Here is a 24,513-nt window from a genome sequence, read left to right as displayed (position 1 = left end):
GTTTTTAAAACACAAAAACAAGTATAATTTTAGAAAAATATGATATTAAATTTATACAAACCATTGATATTAATTTGAATTTTCTTGTATAAAAAGACAATAATTAGTTTTTTTCTTAAATATATAATAACCCATTTATGAGGTAAAATTAACTCCTGATCATTGAAATTCAAAATCAATAATCCATATTTCAAACGTAACACCTTGACTTCAAAGTTTCTATATTTCAAAAGTACATGACGACATGACGGGAATCTTCAAGTGACAGCGTGTCCAACAACTCAGCAAACATATATTTCTTATTTTGTTTAAAGCTAAATCGTATATTTTGAATTAAAAGAGCATGCCTTGGAATATTATGGACTGGCTATATGTCAATACTGGTTGAACGGGCCCTGGTTCTTTCTAAGGACACCGATGAGATTCTGAGAAGAAATCCAGGTCTGCTCGGTCAACCATGCACGAAATGCTTCAAGCAATAAGACTTGAATAAACTTTAGCTGTGATCAACTCTTGATCTTGACATGAAAAGACTGGATCAACCGTCAAACTTGCCCTTTTCGTGAGGAAAAGAGTGTCATCTAATTACACGCAAGAAAAAACCTCCCATTCCCAAGGTCAAAGACTCAAAATTCTGTGTCATCCAAGGGACAAATACCATGGCGTGGACCGTTCCCCGCCCATGTAATACTCGTTACCAAGTAAAGGAGCACTGCAGCACTATACTATTTTTTGAAAAATTTTCAAAACTTTTTTTTTTTTTTTTGCTAAAATTGAGTGCGGTTTGTATTTTTTATATCGTTTTGATGTGCTGATATCAAAAATAATTTTTAAAAAATAAAAAAAATATTATTGGCATGTTTTTTTATACAAAAAACTATTTGAAAAGCAATCGCTACCACACTCTCAAACACCTTCGTATAAACAATCCCTGAAAGCTGAGAAGAAACGGAAACATCTCCTGCGCCAAAAGAAAAGGGCAAATACAAGTGGAACAACATCTTTCAATGAAACACATATCCCAGACCTAATTGTAAATTAAACAATCTTCTTGCAACACAATAAAAAAATATTCAGACTTTTTCAATATATTTTTTTATATGTAAACAAACCTAATTGTAAATTAAAAAGTGTGAGCATACATTTAATTAAGTAAATTAAGAATTATTTATGTCTATGAATAAATAAATAAATCGTTAATAATAATTAAAAACCATACTAAAAAATCAAGTTATTGATATAAATCAAAATATTTGATCCCGTAACACGGGTTATGTATTCATTTGTGTTTAATAATTTTATTTATAATAATCAATTTTTATTTAGTTAATTAATAATATAAATAGATACACACATACAAAAATAGTTGAATAAAATCAGATAACGAAAATATCATGCAAGGTTACATATATTAAAACAAAACACTATCATTTTTCATGAAAACCAAGTAAAACTAAACAATATTTAACCAAGGAAAAAATTAGAAAATTAAGAGATAGATTTAGATATAGATATTTGATATTGAAACAAGAATTATTATCTCTATTGTATTTATTAACTTTGTTTCTCGAAACTAATATTTTTTTTTCAATATATTTTTTTATATGTAAACAAACCTAATTGTAAATTAAAAGTGTGAGCATACATTTAATTAAGTGAATTAAGAATTATTTATGTCTATGAATAAATAAATAAATCGTTAATAATAATTAAAAACCATACTAAAAAATCAAGTTATTGATATAAATCAAAATATTTGATCCCGTGACACAGGTTATGTATTCATTTGTGTTTAATAATTTTATTTATAATAATAAATTTTTTATTTAGTTAATTAGTAATATAAATAGATACACACATACAAAAATGCTTGAATAAAATCAGATAACGAAAATATCATGCAAGGTTACATATATTAAAACAAAACACTATCATTTTTCATGAAAACCAAGTAAAACTAAACAATATTTAACCAAGGACAGAATTAGAAAATTAAGAGATAGATTTAGATATAGATATTTGATATTGAAACAATAGTTATTATCTCTATTGTATTTATTAACTTTGTTTCTCGAAACTAATATTTTATTTAATAAAACAATAATAAAAAGATACACATTTAAAAAATAATGAGAAGATTAAAGAAAAAAAATCATGGCTACACGATAAAAAACTCTTAATGTAAAAAAAAATATTGAGATAAAACTCATAACCCAAATAAAAATTATATTATATTACATTAAAAAAAAAACATCATAAAAATCTATTGAAATGAAAAGAAAAACAATAAAAAAATTAAAAATTAAAGAATAAATTATAAAAGTATAAAAGGATTGAAAAAAAAAAAAAAAAAAAGCATAGTTATCAAACCTGACCCAGAGATTGACTCGGTCAAGAGGTCGGGTTTCATGGGTTTCATGGATCAACCCAGGTCAACTCGGATTAACCCAGAAAAATTAAAAAATAATATTTCATATTTCATATAAAAAAATAAAAAAAATCAATGGAATATAAGCTATGCATATTGTAAATAATAAAGTTTAAAATAATATTTTTTAAAATTTTTTTATCACATATTGAAAAAATATTTTGTTATCCTTTTAAATTAAAGTATTTAAACCAAAAAAATAATCACACATTTAAAAAACATAAACTTTTTTACATTGAAAGTGTGAAAGAACTCTTATGTTTTAGCTTATTTCTTTTTATTATAAACTGTAAAATAAACTTTATGCATTTATAAATTTTTCAATAAAAAAACTAAAATAATTATTTTAATGGATTGAAATAAAAACCCTGCACGTAGCTTAGAAAATTAATCAAGTTATTGACTATAAATTCTACGGAATGGATGGGCGTATAAAAAAAGAAAATATATACACTTATTATATATATTTATTCATATTGCTTTGGACATGAATAATTAAAATAAACCATTACTATCTCTTCACTCCCCCCGCTCTCTCTCTCTATCTGAAAGGAAAAAAAAAAATCAGAGCTAAGCGACATAATTCATCTGTTTTTGAAAAAAAAATTTACAAGAAAAAATCAATTTGATTTGATTTCACTGATCAAATCTGGACCATCAAATCCCACCTTCACTAGCGATCGTCATGTCCTCAGCAACCACTGCTTGATGCCTTGATCCCTTCCTCTCCTTGCCTTCATTTCCCTCCTTCTCTTTTCTCCTTCTCTTGCCTTCTATGCAGATCACAGGGTAAATGGAAGATTTGATAGCTCAAACTGCTCTGTTTTGTTTCGTTTTGACTCAGATCTATTAGTTTTTGTGGGATTTAGATGTTAGGTTGATTGGTGTTCATGGATCGAGTTTTGATTTCGCAAATGGTAGTTTATGCGTTACAAATGCTAGGTCTTGTTCGGTTTATCCGGGTCATGGGTCAATTCATCGTATTGATTGGGTCTTTTTGGTTTTTTATATTTATAGGTTTTTTTTCTAGTCAGGATCGATCTAGTAACCGGATCGATTAATTCCCGAATCAATCTGCCAAACCAGTTCGGATTTAATAACTATATTAAAAAAAAAAAAAAGCTAAAACACACGAAACTTACCTATATAGCCAAGCACACTTATGATAACTTTTATTTTTTAAAGAGTTCGCCTCATTTGTTTTTAGAAAATAAATATGCAGGCAACGCTCACCTGCTTCCCTTCATAATCTAGCCATTAATAGTGGTTGAGAAATCTAGAAATGTTGATTTTTGAACTAGAAATATATTTTTCAACCTAAATTCAACTAAAAAATCTTAATAAATATCTATAGAACCACCCAGAACTAATATAACAACCCTAAAAACTTAAAAAATGGCTAAAAACACAAAATCGAAAAAAAAAATTACCTTTTCTTTAAGTAAAATTAAAGTTTTGAATGACGACAATTAAACTTTTTTTATCTCACGAAACCTATGACTACTAATAATAAAGAGTTTTATCATTGAATGGTTACTAAAATGACTACTTTTTCTTCCATTTTCATTCTCAATCACTTTATTATTTCTCTAATTTAGAGATTAAAATAACTACTTTAAAATTAAAATTTCAAACAAACCAAAATCTAACCCTTTTCATTTCATGAAACCTGTGAATATTGATAACAAAGAGTTTATCATTGAAATGTTATTAAACTAACTTTTTTTTCCTCCTATTTTCATTCTGAATCACTTTATCATTTCTCTAATTTAAAAATTAAAATATAAAGAAAATAATATTTTAGACAAAAAATAAAAATATTTAAAGGCTACAAGGACATTAAAAGAAAAAAATGAAAAGTACAAAGACAACAACAACTGATCTTCTTAATTTTAGACCAGCCATTAATTTTCTACTTGTCCTGCCCCTTTTGTTTCAAATCTGCCTCTCCTGAAATAATTTTTGATAAATTAGTTATTAATTTAATATATATATATATATATATATATATATATATATATATAAAAAACTAAATCCTGCGATTCTGTGAATTACTAGACTAACTACCCCATATATATGAACTTTTCCCTTATCTTCAAAGTGGTAAAACTTCGCTTTTCATTTCTTACTTAACATGAGTAAACTAAAACAGTTTTTTTTTTTTTAAAAAAAAAACTGAACGATAAAAACTGTTCAGCACATACATTATCATGACCACCTTCATTCAATTCAACCTTCCCTAGCGGTTAATTACATGGTTCCGCTTGACTCGGAACCCAACAAAAGGGTCCACGAGATCATAAACGACACGTGTTCCCCGCTGCTGGATGTTCCCAATAACGGACAAAGATCGTGAGCGTTTAGAAACGCATGGCGTTTTTGAAAAATTCATGTTTGTTTTTAAGTTTTAAAAATATTTTTAAAAAATTTTATTTTTTTAAATTTTTTTATTAACTATAAATTAATATATTTTTAGTATTTTTAAATTATTTTAATACATTAATATTAAAAATAATTTTTAAAAAATAAAAAAATACTATTAACATGTATTTTTATATAAAAAAATTATTTAAAAAGCAAAATTTTCTCATTAAAATTTTTAATTTTTATATATTTTAAAATTATTTTAATATAATAATTTTAAAAATTAAAAAATATAATTTAATATATTTTTAAATAAAAATATACTTTAAAAATCAATTCCAACTATAATCTTAATCAAACTCAACGCTGCAGAAGCAAAACAAAACGTTACTTCCGAGTCGAGCGGAACCATGTAATTTTTCGCTTGTAACGGTAACAACTTCCCATCAGGAAAGTGAAACGACACCGTTGGCACCTCCACATTTCCTCCAGAAGACAAATTATAACACTTGTCAAACAACGATATCCCGTTAGTTGACGGCTAGTCCTTCGTTCCCTTAGCAAATGCATCACTCAGGGAGCTATAAACGTCCGTTTGCAGCTGAGTAATGGCCGTTCCCGAGTCAACTATTACCCCTCCATTTCCTGATTCATAGATTTGAAACGCCAACTCGGGAATCGATACCAGCTCACTCAGTCCCGTTAATCCAACGTAATAAAAGTTATCGAGCTGGTGGTTCCTGATTAACGGAGCAGTGACGGTGTTGGGAGGGAGAGTTGAGTTAAACTCGAGAGTTGAAGCCGACTCGGAGCCACGATCCACGAGGCAATAAGAAAATGACGTCGTAATGATCTGAGAAGGGAAAGACAACGAGCCTCCTCCGAGTCCAAGCAAGCCAGCAGCTCCAATAAACAAACCTTCATTAATCATTATTATGTCCACAGCCGATACCCATATTATCAACTGAAGCCGAGCCGAGAGTGATAGTCCCAGTAACAAAATCACCAACGGTATAAGACCCATCCCCGTACGAAACCTCGTAGAGACACGTGTCGTTCCGGCATTCTGACACGTCGAGGGACCTGCATTGCTAGGTGTTGCAGGTTAAAGGAGAGAAGGAAGCCGGCGCAGGTGCGCACTGTACCTGGTTAACGTCACTGCCAGTGTCGAGTATAAGATAGGCTTGACTAGCTGGTTTTCCGATTCCAACTCGGGAGAAGTACTCACCACTTGTAGAGCCTTGACTCGTACCAGATATAACCGGGCTTTGTAGAGCCTCAGATTTGAATTCCGAATCAGTCTCAAGTGATTTAAGATCTGAAGTGGAAACAGAATTGATGGCTAGATCTAAACGAGTTAAGAGAGACTTGACTCGGGCTGAGTCACACTGGAGCCGAGATAAGGTTAGTGATTTGTAGTCAGTGTGCGTGGTTTTTGAAGGGAAGTTCTAGAATGCAGCTCTACCGTTAGTTCTGACGAGGTGGTTTCGTTCCCTTGTTGGTTAAACATTGACGTTTTAGTGTTAGAAGAGAAAATGTTTTTGGTTTTTTGGATGGAAGAAGCGACGTCAAGGACTGTCGTTTTGGAGGGCTGGTGTTAGAGTTCGAGAGGAGGAAACAAATGGAGAAATGAAAAGCAGGGAGAAGAGAGTGTAAATGAGAAGCCCCATTTTAGCCAATGAGAGAGAAAGGGAGGGCAAGACAGGGTGAAAGTGAGAGGAAGGGAATGCTTGTGCTTGTGTAATGTATAAAAGGGAAGTAGAAAGAGAGAAGTCCTGACTGAGTGGGGCTTTTAACAGCCTATTTGTTTATTATGCATTTTAAGAATTTTATTTTTTTAAAAATTAATTTTTTATATATTTTCAAATTTAATTTTTTATGTGTTAATGTTAAAAATAAATAAAAAAATTATTTTAATATATATTTTTTAAAATATTTTAAAAAATAATTAATACAACGTTATCAAGTTTGCTTTAAAGGATAAATTTTAAAGAATCTTTGTTGCATGTTATGTTGATCTTTGTGGGTTTAGTGAAAGAAACATGTCTTTAAATCCTGTCCGAGTGCGAGTGAGTTTTTAATTAATTAGTGTTGCATGATTAGTTATTGTCTGTGACTAATCTATATAATGATGGTGCTTTCTGTGGAGTCCACTCTTTCACTGCTAATGAGCTCTATGATTTCGAGCATATTTGAAACTTGAAAGTGTATATTAAAATAATATTTTTTATTTTTTAAAAGTTATTTTTAATATTAATATATTAAAATTATCTCAAAAAAATATTTAAAAAAATATTTTTTAAACACAAGAAGAATAAACAGAGCTTTTATTTGTTGGATCGGACTATTTGCTTCCTTGGTAGGACTATTAGCTGAAAGCTTTAATGCTAGAAGGGAAACGTTTTGGGCCCACGTTGTAACTTTTGTGGATCAAAAGATTGTCTTCAAGTCGTCTCTCTCCAAAAGCATGTCCTGAAGTTTTGCGCTACTTTAACATCATCATTACAAGCGTACCGGTGAGAGTAGGATGCATATCGGTTCAATCATTCTGTCTCACTTAATTATTCTTTAGTAAACTGCTGATGATTCGATGTTTGAAAGTAAATTGTTATTTTTAAAAAATATATTAAAATAATAATTTTTATTTTTTAAAAATAATCTTTTTATATTTCTTTTATTTTATTAAAAAAATTACCTTGATTTTTTTAACATTTAAAAAATGGTAATACTTTGTCTTCTTTTTTTTAAAAAAAAATATATATAATTTACATATAGCGCAAGATTTAAATTCTCATAAAAATATCTCTAGACTTTCTCGTTTCTTTCCTTTTCTCTCCTCCTGCCTCTTTCTCCTCTCTTTTTTTCTCTCTTAACCTTGGGCTGACCAAACAAAGGTGAATGCAGCCCCATCCATCTTCTCCTTTCTCTTTTTTCCTTTTTTTTAATTACCAAGACCATCAAACCCACATTGTTAAAATTAAAATCAAACCACAAACCCTCATTTAAAATTAAAATCTCTAATTTATTAATTAACTACTTTTTGGTGCCTCTTCTTCTTCATTTTTATATGTCATTTTTCTTTGGTTACCTAGTTCCGTGAGATTTAGATTTGAGGAGGGCCGGGCCCTGATGAGATAATTTTTTTTGTTGAAATTTTATAATTAAGTATAATTAAGTAAGAGGAAGTGTTAGACTTATTTTAAAAAAGTGCGCCTTTCTTTTTCTTTGAGGTTATTCTTAACGTACATGAAAAGAAAATAATATAAAAATATTATTTTGTGAAATAAAAAAAAAATCACCAATTTAATTTAATATAAATCATGCAACGATAAAAAAACAAAAACAAAAACAAAAACTATATAAAAAAAATTTCTATAAAAATATTAAAGCAAACCCATCAATTAATTTATCTTTTATCAAACAAAACAAGGTAATTTAAATTTTAAATCTATTTTTGTTTTGTTTTGAAATGTTTGTTAATAATTTGATGAGATTTTTTTAATAGTTCTACCATTTTTGCTCTTTTCCCCCCCTCAAATATGCTAATTCTACCAATTGTTTTTTAATTTTTGTTATAGTAATTTTTTTTCTAATTAATTATATATATTTTATTGTTTTATTTTGATTATAATTGAATTTTTTTTATGTTGTTTTTAGAAGAGCCACTAAAATTATTAATTTTTTCTTACAATATATATTTTGATTTTAGGTTGAACCATGAACAAAATAAGAAGAATTGATAAGATAATCGATGATTTTTTATTTATAAAAAGAACAACAAGCATAATTAAAATAAATATATAAGAATCATTTTTATTATTATTTTTTATTTCAAAGTTTATCAAACATAAATAATGCTTCACTTTAAATAATGTTTCTTATATACTTTGTATATTTATATTTAATAGGTATAATTACCAACAACATTAAAGTAATGAATGAACTATGAAGATGAAATTAAATTTATTGCTTTGACTCAATTTAGTATTTCTCCAAACCTTTTACCTTATACAAAGATCATTATATATAGTAAATTATTTAAATAAATTAAACTAAATTATGTAAGTTCTGATTTATAACTCATGTACAATAAATTACAACAAATATTATATCTTCTTATATTAATTCAGGCCCTCCTAAAAAATATTTCTAGCTAGCACCCCTTGGAATTGCAGTGTCTTGAATTGTCTATATGTCACTGGTTCAACAGCTAGTTAAAAGCATGATCGGGGAAGAAGCAGATGTAAAAATTATAATGATACTTTGGGTATTAAATCAATTATAATAACAAAACTATAATATTTCAGATTTCTTTTTTCAAGTATTATTAACTATATAAAAAAATAAGATATAAAGTGCAGTATTTAAAAATACGAAGATAAAGTATAATGTATTGAAATATATATAAAAAATAAGGGTGATTTTCTCATTTTTATATTATTACTTGCTTTGCTTAAGCTATACACAATATTCTCTAAAGTGATCACAAAATGACTTGGCTTAATTCACAGATTCACAATAATTCTTGCTGATTATAACACGATAATTCCCGAAAGTTATAACTACCTTTCAGGGGTAAAAAGAAAAGTTACGACAATCCAAATATAATAGTTAAGATTTATGACGATGTTAACATGAAATCAGTCTGTTTGCTGAATATGACAACACAAAGCAGAACAGGATTATGCTGGACTGTTCTATTTAAATAGTTGCTTGCTTAATATAACAACAGAGGCATATCACTAAAAAAGAAGTCTTGCAAACTCGATCAGATACATTTTGCCATTATTATGTGTAGAACCTATACGAGGAGGCATCGGTAACGATATTCCGGAACCCGCCAATGGTGGATGCCATCATGATGAACACTCCAACGAATATGCAGGCCTGAAAGAAAAAAATAGATACTGTTATTCATAAGTAATTCACTGGTCAAAATTGTTGCTTTAAATAGGAAAGGCATGGTCGTTAGATTTTTCTGTTTACCCAGTTTATAAACCATTTGGTACTGAATCTTTTAGGTTTCTTGATTATTAGCCACATTATGCAAGGGAGCTGCAAGAAAACCCAACATGGATCAATTAGCTTGATCGATCCAGTAAGTCATTTACCGACTACGTACTGTAGACACCATATGAGAGGCTTACGAAGTATGAAGTGGGGGCAAAACCAAACCCGCCAAAGAAACCAAGAAGATCTCCGAAGAATGGGAAGGTGACTCCAACGAAAAGGGTAAATGCTGCAAGGTTTCAGGGACATAAATAACTTGTAATTCAACAGTTAACAAGATTAAGAGTCGAGCAGCTGCAGACTTGATGTTAGAAGACGTTTAATGACGAAGAGAATAATCTCACCAACATAAGTAGAGCGAGTCACGAGCCTGAGTGCAAGTCCTGGTGGAAAACTGAATCTTTTCATCATCATCCTCTCTAGCATGTCAAAAACAGGCATAGCATAGACCTACAAAGGTTCCTGTTAGGTCCGGTAGAAAAAACATATGTATATGGCTAAATATTGCATGAATAATGTAGTCTCTTGTTATACCTGGTAGCTACCAATGACATGAACTACCACCATTAAATTAGCAGAGGCAATGAGCCACGCGGGTCTTCTCAGCTCCATAAGGACATTATCATCAACATCTTGTCCAAATGCCCAATACCCTATAAGGGCAACGGGGAAATAGCAAATTGCATTGATAAAGTAAGCACCCAGTGCACCTTTCCACATTGGGATTTTGGAAGGCTTCTCAGTAGTTGATGGGATTGTAGCCTGAATCTCAAGAACAACTGCATGGCCAGCGAACGCGAAAGAAATTTCTCCCAGTGCATTGAAGACACGAAACATGTAGTCAGCTGCGCTGGTGTTTTTGTAAGCATAGCTCACGTTATCAATCTGGCCATGAGCCAAGGAACCTGCCCAGGCTATGGTTGAATAACTGCAACCAGAAACTCATCAATGGAGTTAGACAACACTGCACGATGTTATATCAATCAGGCACCTTCTAGCTTTTGCATGGCTGAGCAGAAAATAAAACCGTCCAAATTCAACATAAGAATAACAGGAATGAAAAGGTATACAAAGTTAATGTCTTGATGTCTTTAAGCATGTTTGGGTTCACCTTTTGATTTGGAACGATTTATATTTACAAGGCTAAATCTTGAGTGACTTAGCCATTTATAACATTCACTTTAAAGTGTCTACTTCACTAAAATCATGATGAATTAGCTTGGCTCCCCTTTGCCATTTTTTAGTTTCACCAAAAGCATAAAGAAGCGGCCTCCAAGTCTAAAGTCTCATCCCATTTTCTTCCACAAGATTAATTTAACTTATCCCATAATGGCTGCGCGCCACTCATAGTGTAATGGGTGATCAGGATATATTCGGTCTAAGACAGTAACCCGAATCACCCTCGCAAAAGCAATAGCTTTTAAGCAACGACCCGTTTGGATGATAAAGACCGGGATTCTTTCTGCTAGTCATCGGTCCATAGTAAATCTGTAAACTCTGATACAATCGCGAGTGCTTTACGAGTTCCATAATACGATGCAAGTGGGTTTGATAAAGCATGACCAGAATCGCGTCACAATTGTTCAAACTTCGAAGTCATGTTTTGCGAGTAAACCATGCAAGGAATAATGGATCTCCTAGTCCTATCTTGTGTATGGTTTACAACGGAAGTGTATCAAAAGTTTTAATCTAAAAGAAACTAGAACAAAAATAATTTTTAATACGATTATTAAATACATCCCATTTTACGTACTTTTTTTTTAGTAGTTTGTTGGCTATAACCAACTAATTAAAATCGAGAACATATGCTCAAATTAGATCTAAAATATGTTCTTCAAGATAAAATTGCACCAAAATGTTCACCAAAAGACGACAGGGTGGGTTAGCATGGCTACTGTGCACCAAAATGTTCTATTAGTCGTGATAAAATTGCAGCTTGATGTCAAAGTACCTTACCAGGCATATTCTCATTTGGGACACAAACCACCACAACTAATCAAGTACTTAATCATAAGTAACTGGGCATAACGAGGTTAAAAGTATAAAACCAAGTACCTGAGTGACATGACTGCTGCAGCTAGGGAAACGCCAGCAACAGAATTGAAATTCGGAAGCTGAGACAAGAAGAAATGGATGCCACCGAAGATCAAAATCCAGTAAGACTGCCTTATTGGGGTGCAAGAGGCGCAAGTCATCTCCATGAACTTCTTTAAACTCTTTCCACCTGTAACCATGTACACGATATCACAACCAACTTGAACAATCAGCTGCTGAGGTAGGACAATCCATGGTCCCAATTTCTGGCCGAAAGCATGTCGACCTAGGTCGATGTAGCGATCAAACCGAGTCCCAGGAACACATTCATGGAGTTGGATCATTTGCCACATTGTGTTCAGAGTCATGCACCAAGACAACACCAGAACCGTTATCCCTGGACCCCTGAAGAGAATAAACTGTTATTTTCTAGTAGTTTTGGTCCTAATTCATTCACATCACATACATATAGAATACGAATTTGTTGAGCTGTGTTGCAGTGCTGACTAACATACCAGCCTAAGTAAGCCATGGCATAGGGCAGACTTAGAACACCTGCACCGATCATGGCTGTGACGGTGTGGAAAGTTGAGTACCACCATTTGGCTCGGCGAGCGGGATCGCCTTCGGTCCATTTGCCAATGGACTGGTCTTCCTGTTTAGATTTCAAGAATAGAAAAGAACAACGGTTACATTTGTTCGTAGCAATAGGCATGCAAGTATAAATGTAAAATTAACAAGGGTATAGCTGGCTAGCTGTGCTGCTCACCTTAGAAGGAGAAGTTGGAACCATTGTCACAGCCAAGGACAGGAACCCCTTCAGTGTGGGAGATGAGTGATCATAATCATCAGCTATATGTAGTTGTTTGGTGTCTCAGTTTTTTGTTTTCGGTTTTATATGATTAAAGCATTTTTATATCAGCTTATATTTCAATTAAAACAAAATTTTTTAGATGATTTTAAAAATACATCCCTTATCAATTTAGCGATCAGCATGTTAAACTCACAAAATATTGATTTTAAAATTTTAAAGTCATAATATTAAGAGATAGAGTAAATATTTTTAATCATCAAACTATAGGTTTGGAAAAGAATCTGTTTGTATATTTAAAGTGACGTTGGAGCCCACCACCTAATGATTAAAGTTTTAGTGCCATCTTCGAAAGTAACATGCCTCATTAACACATTGAGTTCGTAATCATGAAGAGACTTTTTTTTTTTTTTTTTTCCTGAGTACATCAAGTGCCGAAATGTATAGTATTGTAGTGAAGTTTATATATATATATATATATATATATATATATATATATACACATTAAAAAAATATTAATTTGATTTTTTTTCAAGCTAAATATATTTTTAAAATATATATACCTGTAGTTCCAAACACATTAGTACTCCAGAAATAAGAGAAGTTAATTATATTTGCACACACCAGTAACTTTTCTCATCTCTTTGAAAAGTTAATTATAAATTTTTGGTCCATCTCAAGGATTGTGGGATTTGTGGACTTGGAGCCAACAAGAGGAAGTTTTTGTTGGTTGGTAATTCAGATCTATCCAAAAATCACTGCCTTTGAAGCAGTTCTTTGTGAGAGGGCCATAGTTTCAGATGCAATGATTAAAGGGAGAGGGCTACTTGTTATGTAAAGGCGGTCCGGTATCATGTTCTTCCCCTGTGAACTGTCCCCGTTGGGGGTTAAGGAGTGTTTGACGTCGTCGTCAAAATATTATTTACTTAAAATTTTAAAAAAATATTTGTTTACATTTTTTTTATTATTTTAATATACTAATATCAATAATACAATTTTAAAAGTAAAAATTATTTTAATTTATTTTCAAGAAAAAACTATTTTAAAACCTAACATTTACCATTCTCAAATATATCTTTAGAGATTGAACAATACTTTGCATATTATTTATTAAGACTGATTTGTTTTTGCATCTTAAAAGAATATTTTAAAAATAAAAAAGTATTTTAAATTAATTTTTATTGGTGTGTTTTCAGATTATTTTAATATGATAATGTCATATTTAATTTTTTAAAAATAAAAAAATTATTTTAATATATTTTCAAGTAAAAAATACTTTAAAAAATAATAACTACCACATTTTTAAATACTTTCTTGAATTAAAAAAAATTAAGATGAAAGAACCCTTTATCTAAAGAAAGTGTTTTTTTCATTTGGGTCTTGTGTTTGTTGTTTTTTTTAGCAGAACACAGTAGAAATTAGTTCTCATCGGTTAACAATGGGCCTGAGGAGGAGTACAGATAAAGATTCTAATCACTAGCTAAGGCCCAAAGTGAATAGTTAACTGAACCCAATTAAAAGCCGATCATTAAAAGAGATATCGGCTATTACATTTCGAGTTATGTCATTGGTACTGTGATACTAAATTACTAATTATTTTATAAATTATTTTTTATTTAAAAATATATTAAGATTATATTTTTTAAAAAATAAATATTTTTAATATTAAAATGATTTATAAAACTTAAAAAAAAATAAAAAATATGATTTGACCGTAAAAACAACATTATCTCAATCCCTCATCATCAGCTACCTTTTATATTTCCTTTTGATTTTAGAGGAAACACAGCATGTCTTGAAACAGAATATTTATTATAATATCGAACAAGCCATTTAGCGGCTCACTCTGGAGCTTAGCCGGCGAGGTTTCTTTATTGTTCGGCAATATTTATTATTTAGCGATGGATGAGACAATATTTTGTGATTAAAAGTGACTCGGAGGTCCCTCTTCCATAATTTTTTTTTTTTTAGTTTAATGTGGGTGTTCGGGTCAGTTTACGAGCATCGACCTGAGTTTTAAAGTTAATGACCATATAAGTCTCTAGTGGCCATGATATAAGCAATCTAGAACTCAAACCTGAGATGATAGAAAAAATAAAATTTTCAATTTTAAGCTTGCCACCACCTAGAAGGTTCCTTTTCCATAAACATTAGGGGTTGGATTTTTCCAAGAAATCTCTGGTATAGGCTGCGGACACCACAAATACTGGAAACGATCAACGCTAGAGATGCTCTGTAATGGGCCTCGTCTCGTAGTACAAGGTAGAAATTTTAGGTTGCCGATCTATCTCGCTTGAAACTAATATTCCATGCCGAACCGATTTATTAGTTGACTATTTATTAACAAGACACCATGGAACAAGGTGAGCTTTTACTGTTTGTCAATTTTTCTTTATGTTCTGTACTTCCCATTTCTTTTGGCCTCGATTGCGACTGACAGCAACAAAATTAACGCGATGGAGAAAAATGTAATTGAAAACTCGATTAAATTAGCATATTACTGTTTGATTGGTCTGGTTTAAGGCTATGGACTGTTGATCCAATTGATTGTATAGGAATCAACTTGGACCGACTAAGAACTACTTTAATTATTGATTCAACCAGTTTTGGATAGATACAACTCATCATCATCAATGAATTATGAAATTAAAAAATAAATAATTTAAAAACATGACACAATAAAATGATTCTCTAATAGTTTTGGATATATCTTTCATTTTCATATTTCTATAATATAAAAATATGATTTTTTTCATTCCTGATTCTCTATCATTGTTTTAGGATCTTAACACAGTACTTGTTAGTGGAATTTTGAATGGTTGGAAATGAAAGATTTGTAAGCTAATACTTACGTCTCGTCAAATCTTGAAAGTTTAAAAACCTTTTATATATATATATTAAAAAAAATCAGCTCAATTTATACTTATATTTTATACAAAATCTTTATAATGTGTCCCAATAAAAATTAACTGCTGTTGATTTGTTTCTAAAAAAAAATTCTTGACACTAAATTATAATTTGTCTTAAAAATTTTTTGTTAGATATATTAGGTGGGCTTTGAGTTTTTTTAAGTAGAGATATTTTCATTATCTTGAATGAAAATATCTATCAGAATAATTAAAAATTATTATATATACCGAGAGTTGTACTCCTCCATCTCACAAAAACATGATACTTGTCTCGAAAATAATTCACGTGTCTCGTCTTTATATGAGAAGAAGGGATACAACTTTAAACGTGAGAAAATGATCTAGAGATGGAGACAAATTGAAAATAATTAAATTTTATAAAAATAAATTGAAAACTAAACTAAAATACGATGGCAGGTTGACTTAATTACTCGGAAAGTGAAACAAACTTTTAATTCGCAAACATCGTCGTAGCGTCTGCAATCATACTGCATCTGGCACTTGTTTTTTATAATTTAGAGAAGTTGATGGAAATGTTGACTTTTTATACATTGACAGCAAGAACATATTTATAATGTTGACTTTAAACATCTCTTTTGATTCTATTACAAACAGCCACTATATCTATTTGTCCGGACAATTATGCTTGTTTGGCTATATATATATATATAAAAAGAAGATGTTTTGTCGGGCTTTAGACTACAAGAACATATTTAATATTATCTTGCAATGATGATCGAGTCGTTAGATAACAATGCTCGATGAAAGTGATGTCCCTCAATCACGGGCATCGCAATATTTGTTAAGAGCTGTTATGGTACCTAAAATTCAGAAGGAACGATTGTGTGCTGTACCTATCAAATTTATTTGCCTCCTCCTGGGTTGATTTGATTGGATGATTGATCGAACTCGGGGAGGAACTTACTAGTTGGGTGTGATTCATTAGTTTTCTGACATGATAGAACATTCTGCCGACGAGGTAACGACCGTCGTGTCTTGGGTGCAATGACTATTTCACTTGAAATTACAAAAACTTACATGTTTTGTAAATTTTATGATTTTTGCCAGGTATAAGTTTTTTTTTTTTTATTATTCACAGCCAGTAGCTTTAAAATAGTTAATATATATAGATATTGAATTCAGTATCTTGATTATATTGTTTTATTGATACAGAGTGTATTTAAAAATATAATAACAGCTACAGTTTAATATATTTTTCGTGCATTAAAATAATAATAAAAATTAAAAAAATATAAATTCTTTAGAAATACAGTTTTAAACATGTTTTTATTCACATTTCCATACCTAAAAAATTAATTTTTAATATTTTAATATATGGTACAGCGATGAACAGTAGGTGTGTCTGGAACAATATACCTTGCTTTCATGGCCAAAAGTTGGTCACTGAATAAAATATTCGAATCGGGGGAACAAAGAAATAAAAAGACTTGAGGTTTTCACTATTAAGCTTTGCAGCCTCTCGGCATCAAATTACAATATAGTCCTTTAATTTTATAATTTTTGCATTTACTTGGTCATTATAGTTTTAGATATTTACATTTTTATCATAAATTTATTTTTATTATCTTCTAGTTTCTAAATATCAAAAGGGAAGAGACAAACTGGCAAAAAAAAAAAAAAAAAGGAGGGGAAGAGATCCTGTATATTGAGAGGGTAGAGAAAACCTTGTCTTAAAATAAAGAGACGAGGTAAATGTTTAAACTGACACCACACCAAAACAATTTTGGTCCTATCGGGTTCATCTTTAAAATGAAAGTTCAATGGAGATTATATTATCCTTTAATTATACAATAAAAGGTAGATTGATATTCATCAATTTTTTGTTTAGTTTGGTTTTGAATTTTGAAGTTTATCATAAGGTGTTTTGGAAGTAAAGATATATTTATTTGGGCTCATGTAATGTTTTAAGGGTATTTTTAGATGAAAAAATGTTTGAGATTTAGATTTTTTAGGTCCAAGTTACCTAGATCCCAAGTTTCAAGCATTAATTGTACATGGAGTTTGCTAACAGTTGACAATACGTTGTTCGGCCGAATTTTTTTAAAAAAATTAATGGCAAACCCATGCTTACAAGTGTGATCTTCGAACCATTTTTTTAAATTAATTCTCTGGTCTCATATGATGTTTTAATGGTATTTTTTTTATTTAATTGTTTTTTATAGTAATATTTTAAAAAAATATCCGGTCAATTAAACCATGTTTTTCAAGTAAGATCAGGTTTCCATGGTAACATAATTAACAATTATTTTATGAGCAATTATATATTAACATAATATGTATTTTTTTTTTAAATGCTCAAGATATTCAATGTGAATATAAATGTTTTTTTTTGTCAGCTTTCATGTTATTATAAATGTTTTATATTTTAAACTAAATTAACTCAAGTTTTTTTTTTCTTTTCAATTTCATCATTAAATGTTGAATTAATTGGGAATTGAGTTTCATAATTTATTTTAATTTTTTTTTTATAAAGTTATCTCAGTCTCATAATCAAGTTTTGACATGTTAATCTGAATTGACTTTTTTATTTTTTATTTAATTTCATTTATTAACATTTAATTGACTGAAAATTAAATTTCAACATGATTTTTTATTTTTCTTGTACGAGGTTATCATGGTATCATGACTTGAGACGTGAATTTTGCATGTTAACATGAGTTGACTCGGGTTGATATAATATATTGTCATTTCAATACTTTTTTAAAAAGATAGTCTTATTTTTTTTTTAGTAAAGTTATGTTTTTTTTTTTTCTAGTTGTTCAGATTGCTTTGAAATTTGTTAAGTCAACCAGGTCAAATTAAATTAACCTCTACTCAATTTATTATTTTTTAAAAAATAATCCAGGATAAATAATCTAATGGTAGTTAAAACTTCTCATGCCACATTCAATGTTATCACACGACTAGCAGGTGGCCTGATACGTGCACAATTTAATTGCCAAGAAAGGCATAATAAAGAAGTTTTGATAGCTATATAAACAAACCAAAAAAAATATTGATAAAGAGTTTGAGAAAGTTCTAAAACTGAAAATCACCTCGTAAATAACGAAAATACAAAAAAAGAAGAAGAAGACGAAGGAAGAGGAAGAAAAACACCGTTTAATCAATACAAAGATTCCAAAATGTTTCGGAAGCCAAGCGTCGTAGCGTACTTGTTATTGAACGTTATTATCGTTGAAGCCACGCCCTTATTTCCGCAACTATAAACTGCAACCCTAACATCCTGAAACAACAGATGTCTAGCGTGTGATGTCCCAAACCAAAAGCATCATTCCTTTTCAACAGGCACTGAACTTAAAGCTTTAAAGTCTTCTAGAAGGTGGTTGTATTTGTTTTTTAAAATAATATTTTTTAATTTTTTAAAAAATTATTTTTGATATTATTATATTAAATAATCTAAAAATATATAAAAAATATTAATTTAATTTTTTTTATATAAAAAAAAAACTTTTAAAACGTAAAAAGAAAGGATACTTTACTCAGAATTAACTCAATCAAACTCCAACACACGAAAAATACCTTACTCAGAATTAACCCAAACAAACTCCAACACACAAAGAATACCTTACACAGAATAAAAACCAAACAAACTCCAACACTCACTCTCACTCTGTGTTTGTCGAAAAGTTGCTTCGACTTGACAACTTCAACGAAGTCTCCGAAAGAAATTTCCCACAGCAGCTTAATTTTCTTTTTCTGACAGCATATCATCCTCTCTTTCAATGGAAAATATGACCTCAGTCGCTCAGGTAATTAGCTTGTCTAGTTAATCTCTCTTTATTTTGTTCTACTCTGGATTTAAAATTTGTTAATTACAGTGTTCCTTTTCCATTTGTTTTTTTTTTTCTCAATCAAGGGATTCACTAAGTCGCTTGCGATGACAGTGCTATCGGAGATCGGCGATAAGACTTTTTTCGCTGCCGCGGTTTAGTTTTTTTACTCTCTAAAGAATTTGGTTTATTGTTTAATTTAGTTGATTTATTGCTTAAATTAATTTTGGAACTGGATTTTGTTGAAGGATGTAAATTACGAATTTTTTTTTTCCTTTATGGTCAAATAGAATTGAGAGAGAAAGAGTGAGAGTGAGAGTGAGAGAGGAATTGATTAGTTTTTGGAAAAGTTTTATGAGTTGAATTTCATAATGCGTGGAAAGTTACAAAAAAAAGGCGAAGAATAGATACGACAATTTTAAACTTAACAAAGCGTTAAATTCTCTTATGGTTGATGGTTCGTGTTGCACACAGGGCCCTTAGGCAGGAATTGATTCTTGTTTTGTTGTTTAGATTATCATTACCATATCTTTCCCCTTCCTTTTTTGCTATACTTGCTTTATGGGATTTGGTGGATATTGTTTTCTCCAGAAAATACCTGCCTGGGTTGTATGGCCATGTTGAATTTGCTGAGACTGTATTTGTAAGATGGAGTAGTGGCAACTTATTTATGTTCGCTTCCGGTGACCCTCTTCTGTTGAAAAACCGATCAATATTGCATCTTTTGTTTTCTTCATAACTCTTGCCAATACCCTCTTACCTGCTTCTTCCTTGTCTCAGTTAAACTTGGTAACCTTTAGTAGCATTCAGCCATTGGGATGGTCTTTTCGCAGTTATGGTCATGGAATTTTGGAAAAGACAAAAAATGATGATGGTAGTAAAGAATTTTTTAAAATAATTAATGATTATGTGATCAGCTAACAAATGTCCAAACACATCGTGGATAAAAGCTTGCCTTTGCAACTAGTCATGATTGTGCTCTTTCGGGAGATCAAATATTAAAATGCATGCACAATGGTGGTACCAAAAGTAAAGTAACAGTCAATGTTAAATCAAATCCACTAGTTAGTTTTACTTTTATGCTGTTTAGATTAATTAATATATAGAACCAGGCATCATCTGTTCTGTATGCTTTCTCCAGAAAACCGTTTTGCATGGTCTTCTGATTAAAACTTGGAATTTCTACTACAATCCCCCTATAATTATTTATTCAGAATTCTCCTATTTTCTACATGTGCTTGCCTGACTTCTGCTTCTTGTTTCAAGATCTTGGCCATGCGTCACCCAAGAAGACTTGTTTTGTCAGGTTGCCTATCGGCTTTGATAGTAAGTGTTTTCTTGTGTTTTTGGTGCATGACTGTAGACTTGACAAAATTACCCTTTCTGAGCGCCAAATTGTTGATTATAATATTTTCTGATTTCTAGGTTATGACTATCCTTTCTGCTTCTGTTGGCTGGGCTGCTCCAAATCTGGTAAGCGGTCTACTGGAGGCCTATATAGTTTTGCGTGTCAGTAAATTTTGTGATTCTGCCTTTTTTGATGTTATGGTGGAGTAATTACATTTCTAGTAGATGCAATAAAACTTATTCGAGTAATTGATAGATTTTGCAAAACTGTCTTGTTACTTCCCTTTACTTTCGTCAATCAAGTTTTCTTCATTGTTTACCTATCTAGATCTCTCCTGCGTGGACTCATCACATATCAACAATATTGTTTTTTGGATTTGGGCTCTGGTCCTTGTGGGATGGATTCAATGACAAAGGGTATTGTTCCTGATCTTCTTGCTTTGTTAGCTTTCCTTTGCACTCTTCTCCTGGCATGACAGTTTGTTCTCATTGGAGTTTATTTCTGTTTTATCAAACAGGGAGGCTGAAGAATTGGCAGAAGTTGAAGCAAAATTGGTTTGTTTCTTCCCTGTAATAACATGTACATTCAAGTGGAATCATAGTTCACGTTGCCTTTATTTTATCATCAGGATGCTGATTGGAAAGCTAACACAGGAACGGCCAAAGCTGGTAGCAAGGTATAATAACCGCTGTATTTTCTGGAAATGCAACACTTTCTGCCTGCTTATTTGATCACGAAAGCATTTATTCTTCTGCATTAATCTTTCTCATTCTTCTCCTTTGTTGGGTTTAATCTTCTTCTTTTTTGGGTTGCCTCACTTTGAAAAGAATTTAGTCAAACAATCATTTTAGTCAAACAATCATTATACTTCTTTCCTCAAAAAATAAACAGAAAAATGTGCTGGCAGTAAGAGAATATAAGCCTTTTCCTGCGTTAGGTATATTATTTTATAAAAGCGGATTGGATTTATGTATATTTAGCTGGAGGATGTTTGATAACTTTTTTTCTCTAATTAATTTGAGTAATTGTCCATTGTGTGGCATCTCTAAACATGGACCACAGAGCTGCTTATATCCAAATTTCAAAGAATAGGTTAGCCAGGGCCAGGTTCATGATCTGTGCGCTCAGTCATTCTTACAAGAATGTAGCATGTCTAATGTACACATGCATTAACATTCAAATACTTGGATTTGTCATAGATGGATTCATTAACTGGACTTTTCCTGTATTTCTCGAGAAAAAAAACGCAATTATGGTTAAATTGGTTGTGCAAATGAGCAATCTAGTCTCATATTTGAATACCTTTAACTGTGTTTCCTGAATACGCTACGCTTGTTGGTTTTTATAGTTTAACTGTTTTATTCTTCCAGGACAGTGACGAATTGAAAAAGCAGAGGCGGACATTTCTTTCACAGTTCTTCTCACCTATACTCTTGAAAGTAATGCTTCTATATATTATATATATATGTTGAAGAATTAGATTTGGAACTCTGCATTAATACTGCTGGTCCAGGAAAAAAACCCTGATTTGACCTTGAGGCTGACCAGTTTTATCTTGCGTCTTCTGCAGGCATTTTCCATTACATTCTTTGGTGAATGGGGTGACAAGAGCCAGGTAAGGGTCACCTCTAGGACTCACACAGCCTCCTATTAATTTATCCTCGTGGTGATGGCCTTATTTTGCACTATGTATGGTTGCCATTTCAGATAGCCACCATTGGCTTGGCTGCTGATGAGAACCCGTTTGGTGTTGTTATGGGTGGAATTGTGTAAGTTATAGTGTTTTCTCCATGCATTCATTTGAGTCATGCTATGTTTTGTTTTCTTTGTTTGAACTTACTATATGTATCGCCATGGTTATTGTGTTTGATTGCTTTTCCTCTTCTTCAGAGGGCATGCACTGTGTACTACTGCCGCTGTCATTGGTGGAAAGACTTTGGCATCTCAAATATCCGAGAAAATAGTAATTAAAGCTCCTTGCACTTTTCTTCATGGCATATTTGGAATGTTTTTTCTACATTATGTAAGCCAGTCAATCTTTGATGTCAATGTTGTACCTTTTGCCATTCAGGTTGCGTTGTCAGGTGGAGCTCTTTTTATTGTTTTTGGAATCCAATCCTTCCTTTCAACAGTTGAGTAGACCCGTCATCTGACACGTAGTAAGTACTTATATTCATTATGATGTGGGGGAGTATAGGGGAACTAGGGTGCATGGGTGAGTGCTGTCAATTTATTATTGGAAAAAGAAAGGAAATGCTGGAAATATGTAGTCCAGCAGAATATTCAGAATTGGTTGAGCGTTAATAATTTCACTGGTGTGAGATAGCTACGGTTGAAGCGCAGTGATCATACATCTGTAATATTTATGTCTGTAATATATTATATGTCCATAATTTCTATTTAAATATATGTTAATATATAATATGTTAATATGTCATTTTTCATCTTTCTTGTACACGGTTATTAGAGGGGGAGTTTCCCTAATTTACCTATCTCAATAAAATACGTGATTGGATCGAAGAACGTTTCGAGATTCAGTCGATTGCAGATAATATAACTAGTATTTGTATCAATTCCTCCTCATGTCAACATATTTTATTGTTTAGGAGGACTTACGCTTACTTGTTTTTAAATACAAGTGTAAAATGCCCTCTACCGTGAGTTATTAACCCATTTTTAATACTGAAATGGGTTCTTTACAAGAAAGAAATACACATACAATTATACTCAATTCAATATAATTGATTGATCTTAAAAATGATTCTTTATAATTTCACTCATGAGGGGCTATTTCTTGGTTTTGTCCAGTCATTAATCACCCACTAACAGAGATGTGCAGGCCACTTGCTTGCTTGCGCATGCTCACTAATGCACACGCGCCATAATGAAGAAGACGGCAGCAAAACATAGATGCAAAAGTTGCCTTTCAGAACAGCATGCAAGAACTGGTTTATAAAAAAGATGGCTTTGTCATCAAATTGGCCGGATTTTTTTATTAATTAACAAATGGAACTCTTGAGAACAATGGCTGCAGGCGGCTACACATGCATGGTACTGGTTAGGCAAGATAGAGATTTGCATTTAAAATTGTGCCTATCAGGACTCTTAACACTGGTTATGTTTGACTGCTTGCATTCAGGCTGGTTAGGTGTATTGGTGACTTTCATACATTAAGAAGGTGATCATTCCCCGAAGGACGCAGCAAGATATGGTTATTTACAAGAGCAACTCTTCAACTCATAAATTTCTTGATTCAAAGAGCAGTAGCATGTTCGATTATCAAAACCAAGAGCGTGTTATATGCTATTTAAATGATATTCTGTTGGATCTTGATATATCTTAAATTGAATGAAGCATTCTGAGGCACCGAATTTGCCCTACACGCGGTTGATTTTATGCATGCAATTTGAAGGCTTCCTGTTGATTTGTGAAAGCAGATCATGTTGGGAAATTTTTTACACAACTAAGGATGATGATAACACAGCAACGAGCCTGTAGTTCGTGCTGTAACTAGTAGTGAAATAATGCCATGGCGATTGGGGCTGTGGTTTTCTTCCAGAAATCCAGGGTGTTCACTGATCAGATTTATCTGGGATTCCAAGGTGCCTTGATCGAAAGGTTCAGCCACATCACTGCCATGATGGCCATATTAATAAAGACTTTAGTTGGATTTTTGTGTGGAAAAATAAAAAATACAAAGGGATCCAAAAAAGGAATCAGGTGATTTATTGTGAATGCTCGTTTGGTAACAATCAGGTTATCAAATGAAACGAGTCATTACATCTTGAAAATAAAACATTACTGCTATAGTTAAACAT

At 31.4% G+C, this 24,513-nt stretch overlaps 2 protein-coding genes and 1 pseudogene across 2 annotated transcripts; 1 reads left to right on the top strand and 2 right to left on the bottom strand.

The window, feature by feature from the left end:
- Window positions 1-4,620: 4,620 nt before the first annotated feature.
- Window positions 4,621-6,462, bottom strand: LOC118039953 (protein ASPARTIC PROTEASE IN GUARD CELL 1-like; annotated as a pseudogene).
- A 2,918-nt stretch (window positions 6,463-9,380) lies between these two features.
- Window positions 9,381-12,715, bottom strand: LOC118039954 (lysine histidine transporter-like 6). The gene is made up of 8 exons (XM_035046802.2): window positions 12,606-12,715; window positions 12,352-12,491; window positions 11,858-12,241; window positions 10,337-10,730; window positions 10,147-10,252; window positions 9,940-10,031; window positions 9,779-9,847; window positions 9,381-9,679 (listed from the first exon to the last, which is right to left on the bottom strand). The coding sequence occupies exons 1-8, from the start codon at window positions 12,627-12,629 to the stop codon at window positions 9,581-9,583; spliced, it is 1,308 nt and encodes a 435-aa protein (XP_034902693.1). The 5' UTR covers window positions 12,630-12,715; the 3' UTR covers window positions 9,381-9,580.
- Window positions 12,716-19,073: 6,358 nt separating this feature from the next.
- LOC118039955 (GDT1-like protein 4) lies at window positions 19,074-23,125 on the top strand. The gene is made up of 12 exons (XM_035046803.2): window positions 19,074-19,326; window positions 19,434-19,502; window positions 20,614-20,673; window positions 20,773-20,820; window positions 21,023-21,111; window positions 21,213-21,249; window positions 21,324-21,371; window positions 22,066-22,134; window positions 22,266-22,310; window positions 22,403-22,464; window positions 22,586-22,658; window positions 22,767-23,125. The coding sequence occupies exons 1-12, from the start codon at window positions 19,300-19,302 to the stop codon at window positions 22,833-22,835; spliced, it is 696 nt and encodes a 231-aa protein (XP_034902694.1). The 5' UTR covers window positions 19,074-19,299; the 3' UTR covers window positions 22,836-23,125.
- Window positions 23,126-24,513: the final 1,388 nt, after the last annotated feature.

Source organism: Populus alba, chromosome 8, assembly GCF_005239225.2.
Source record: "Populus alba chromosome 8, ASM523922v2, whole genome shotgun sequence".
Classification (NCBI taxonomy): domain Eukaryota; kingdom Viridiplantae; phylum Streptophyta; class Magnoliopsida; order Malpighiales; family Salicaceae; genus Populus; species Populus alba.
This window is presented reverse-complemented; position numbering and strand designations above follow the sequence as displayed.

Excerpts from the sequence above, each read along its gene's own strand:
- LOC118039954 (XM_035046802.2), bottom strand. The coding sequence starts at position 12,629 with ATGGTTCCAACTTCTCCTTCTAAG. Across the intron at positions 10,731-11,857 it reads GCAGCAGTCATGTCACTCAG|TTATTCAACCATAGCCTGGG; the intron begins GTACTTGGTTTT and ends TTCTGGTTGCAG. Across the intron at positions 9,680-9,778 it reads CCAAATGGTTTATAAACTGG|GCCTGCATATTCGTTGGAGT; the intron begins GTAAACAGAAAA and ends TTTTTCTTTCAG.
- LOC118039955 (XM_035046803.2), top strand. The coding sequence starts at position 19,300 with ATGGAAAATATGACCTCAGTCGCTCAG. Across the intron at positions 20,821-21,022 it reads GCTGGGCTGCTCCAAATCTG|ATCTCTCCTGCGTGGACTCA; the intron begins GTAAGCGGTCTA and ends TTACCTATCTAG. Across the intron at positions 22,659-22,766 it reads CTCAAATATCCGAGAAAATA|GTTGCGTTGTCAGGTGGAGC; the intron begins GTAATTAAAGCT and ends TTTGCCATTCAG.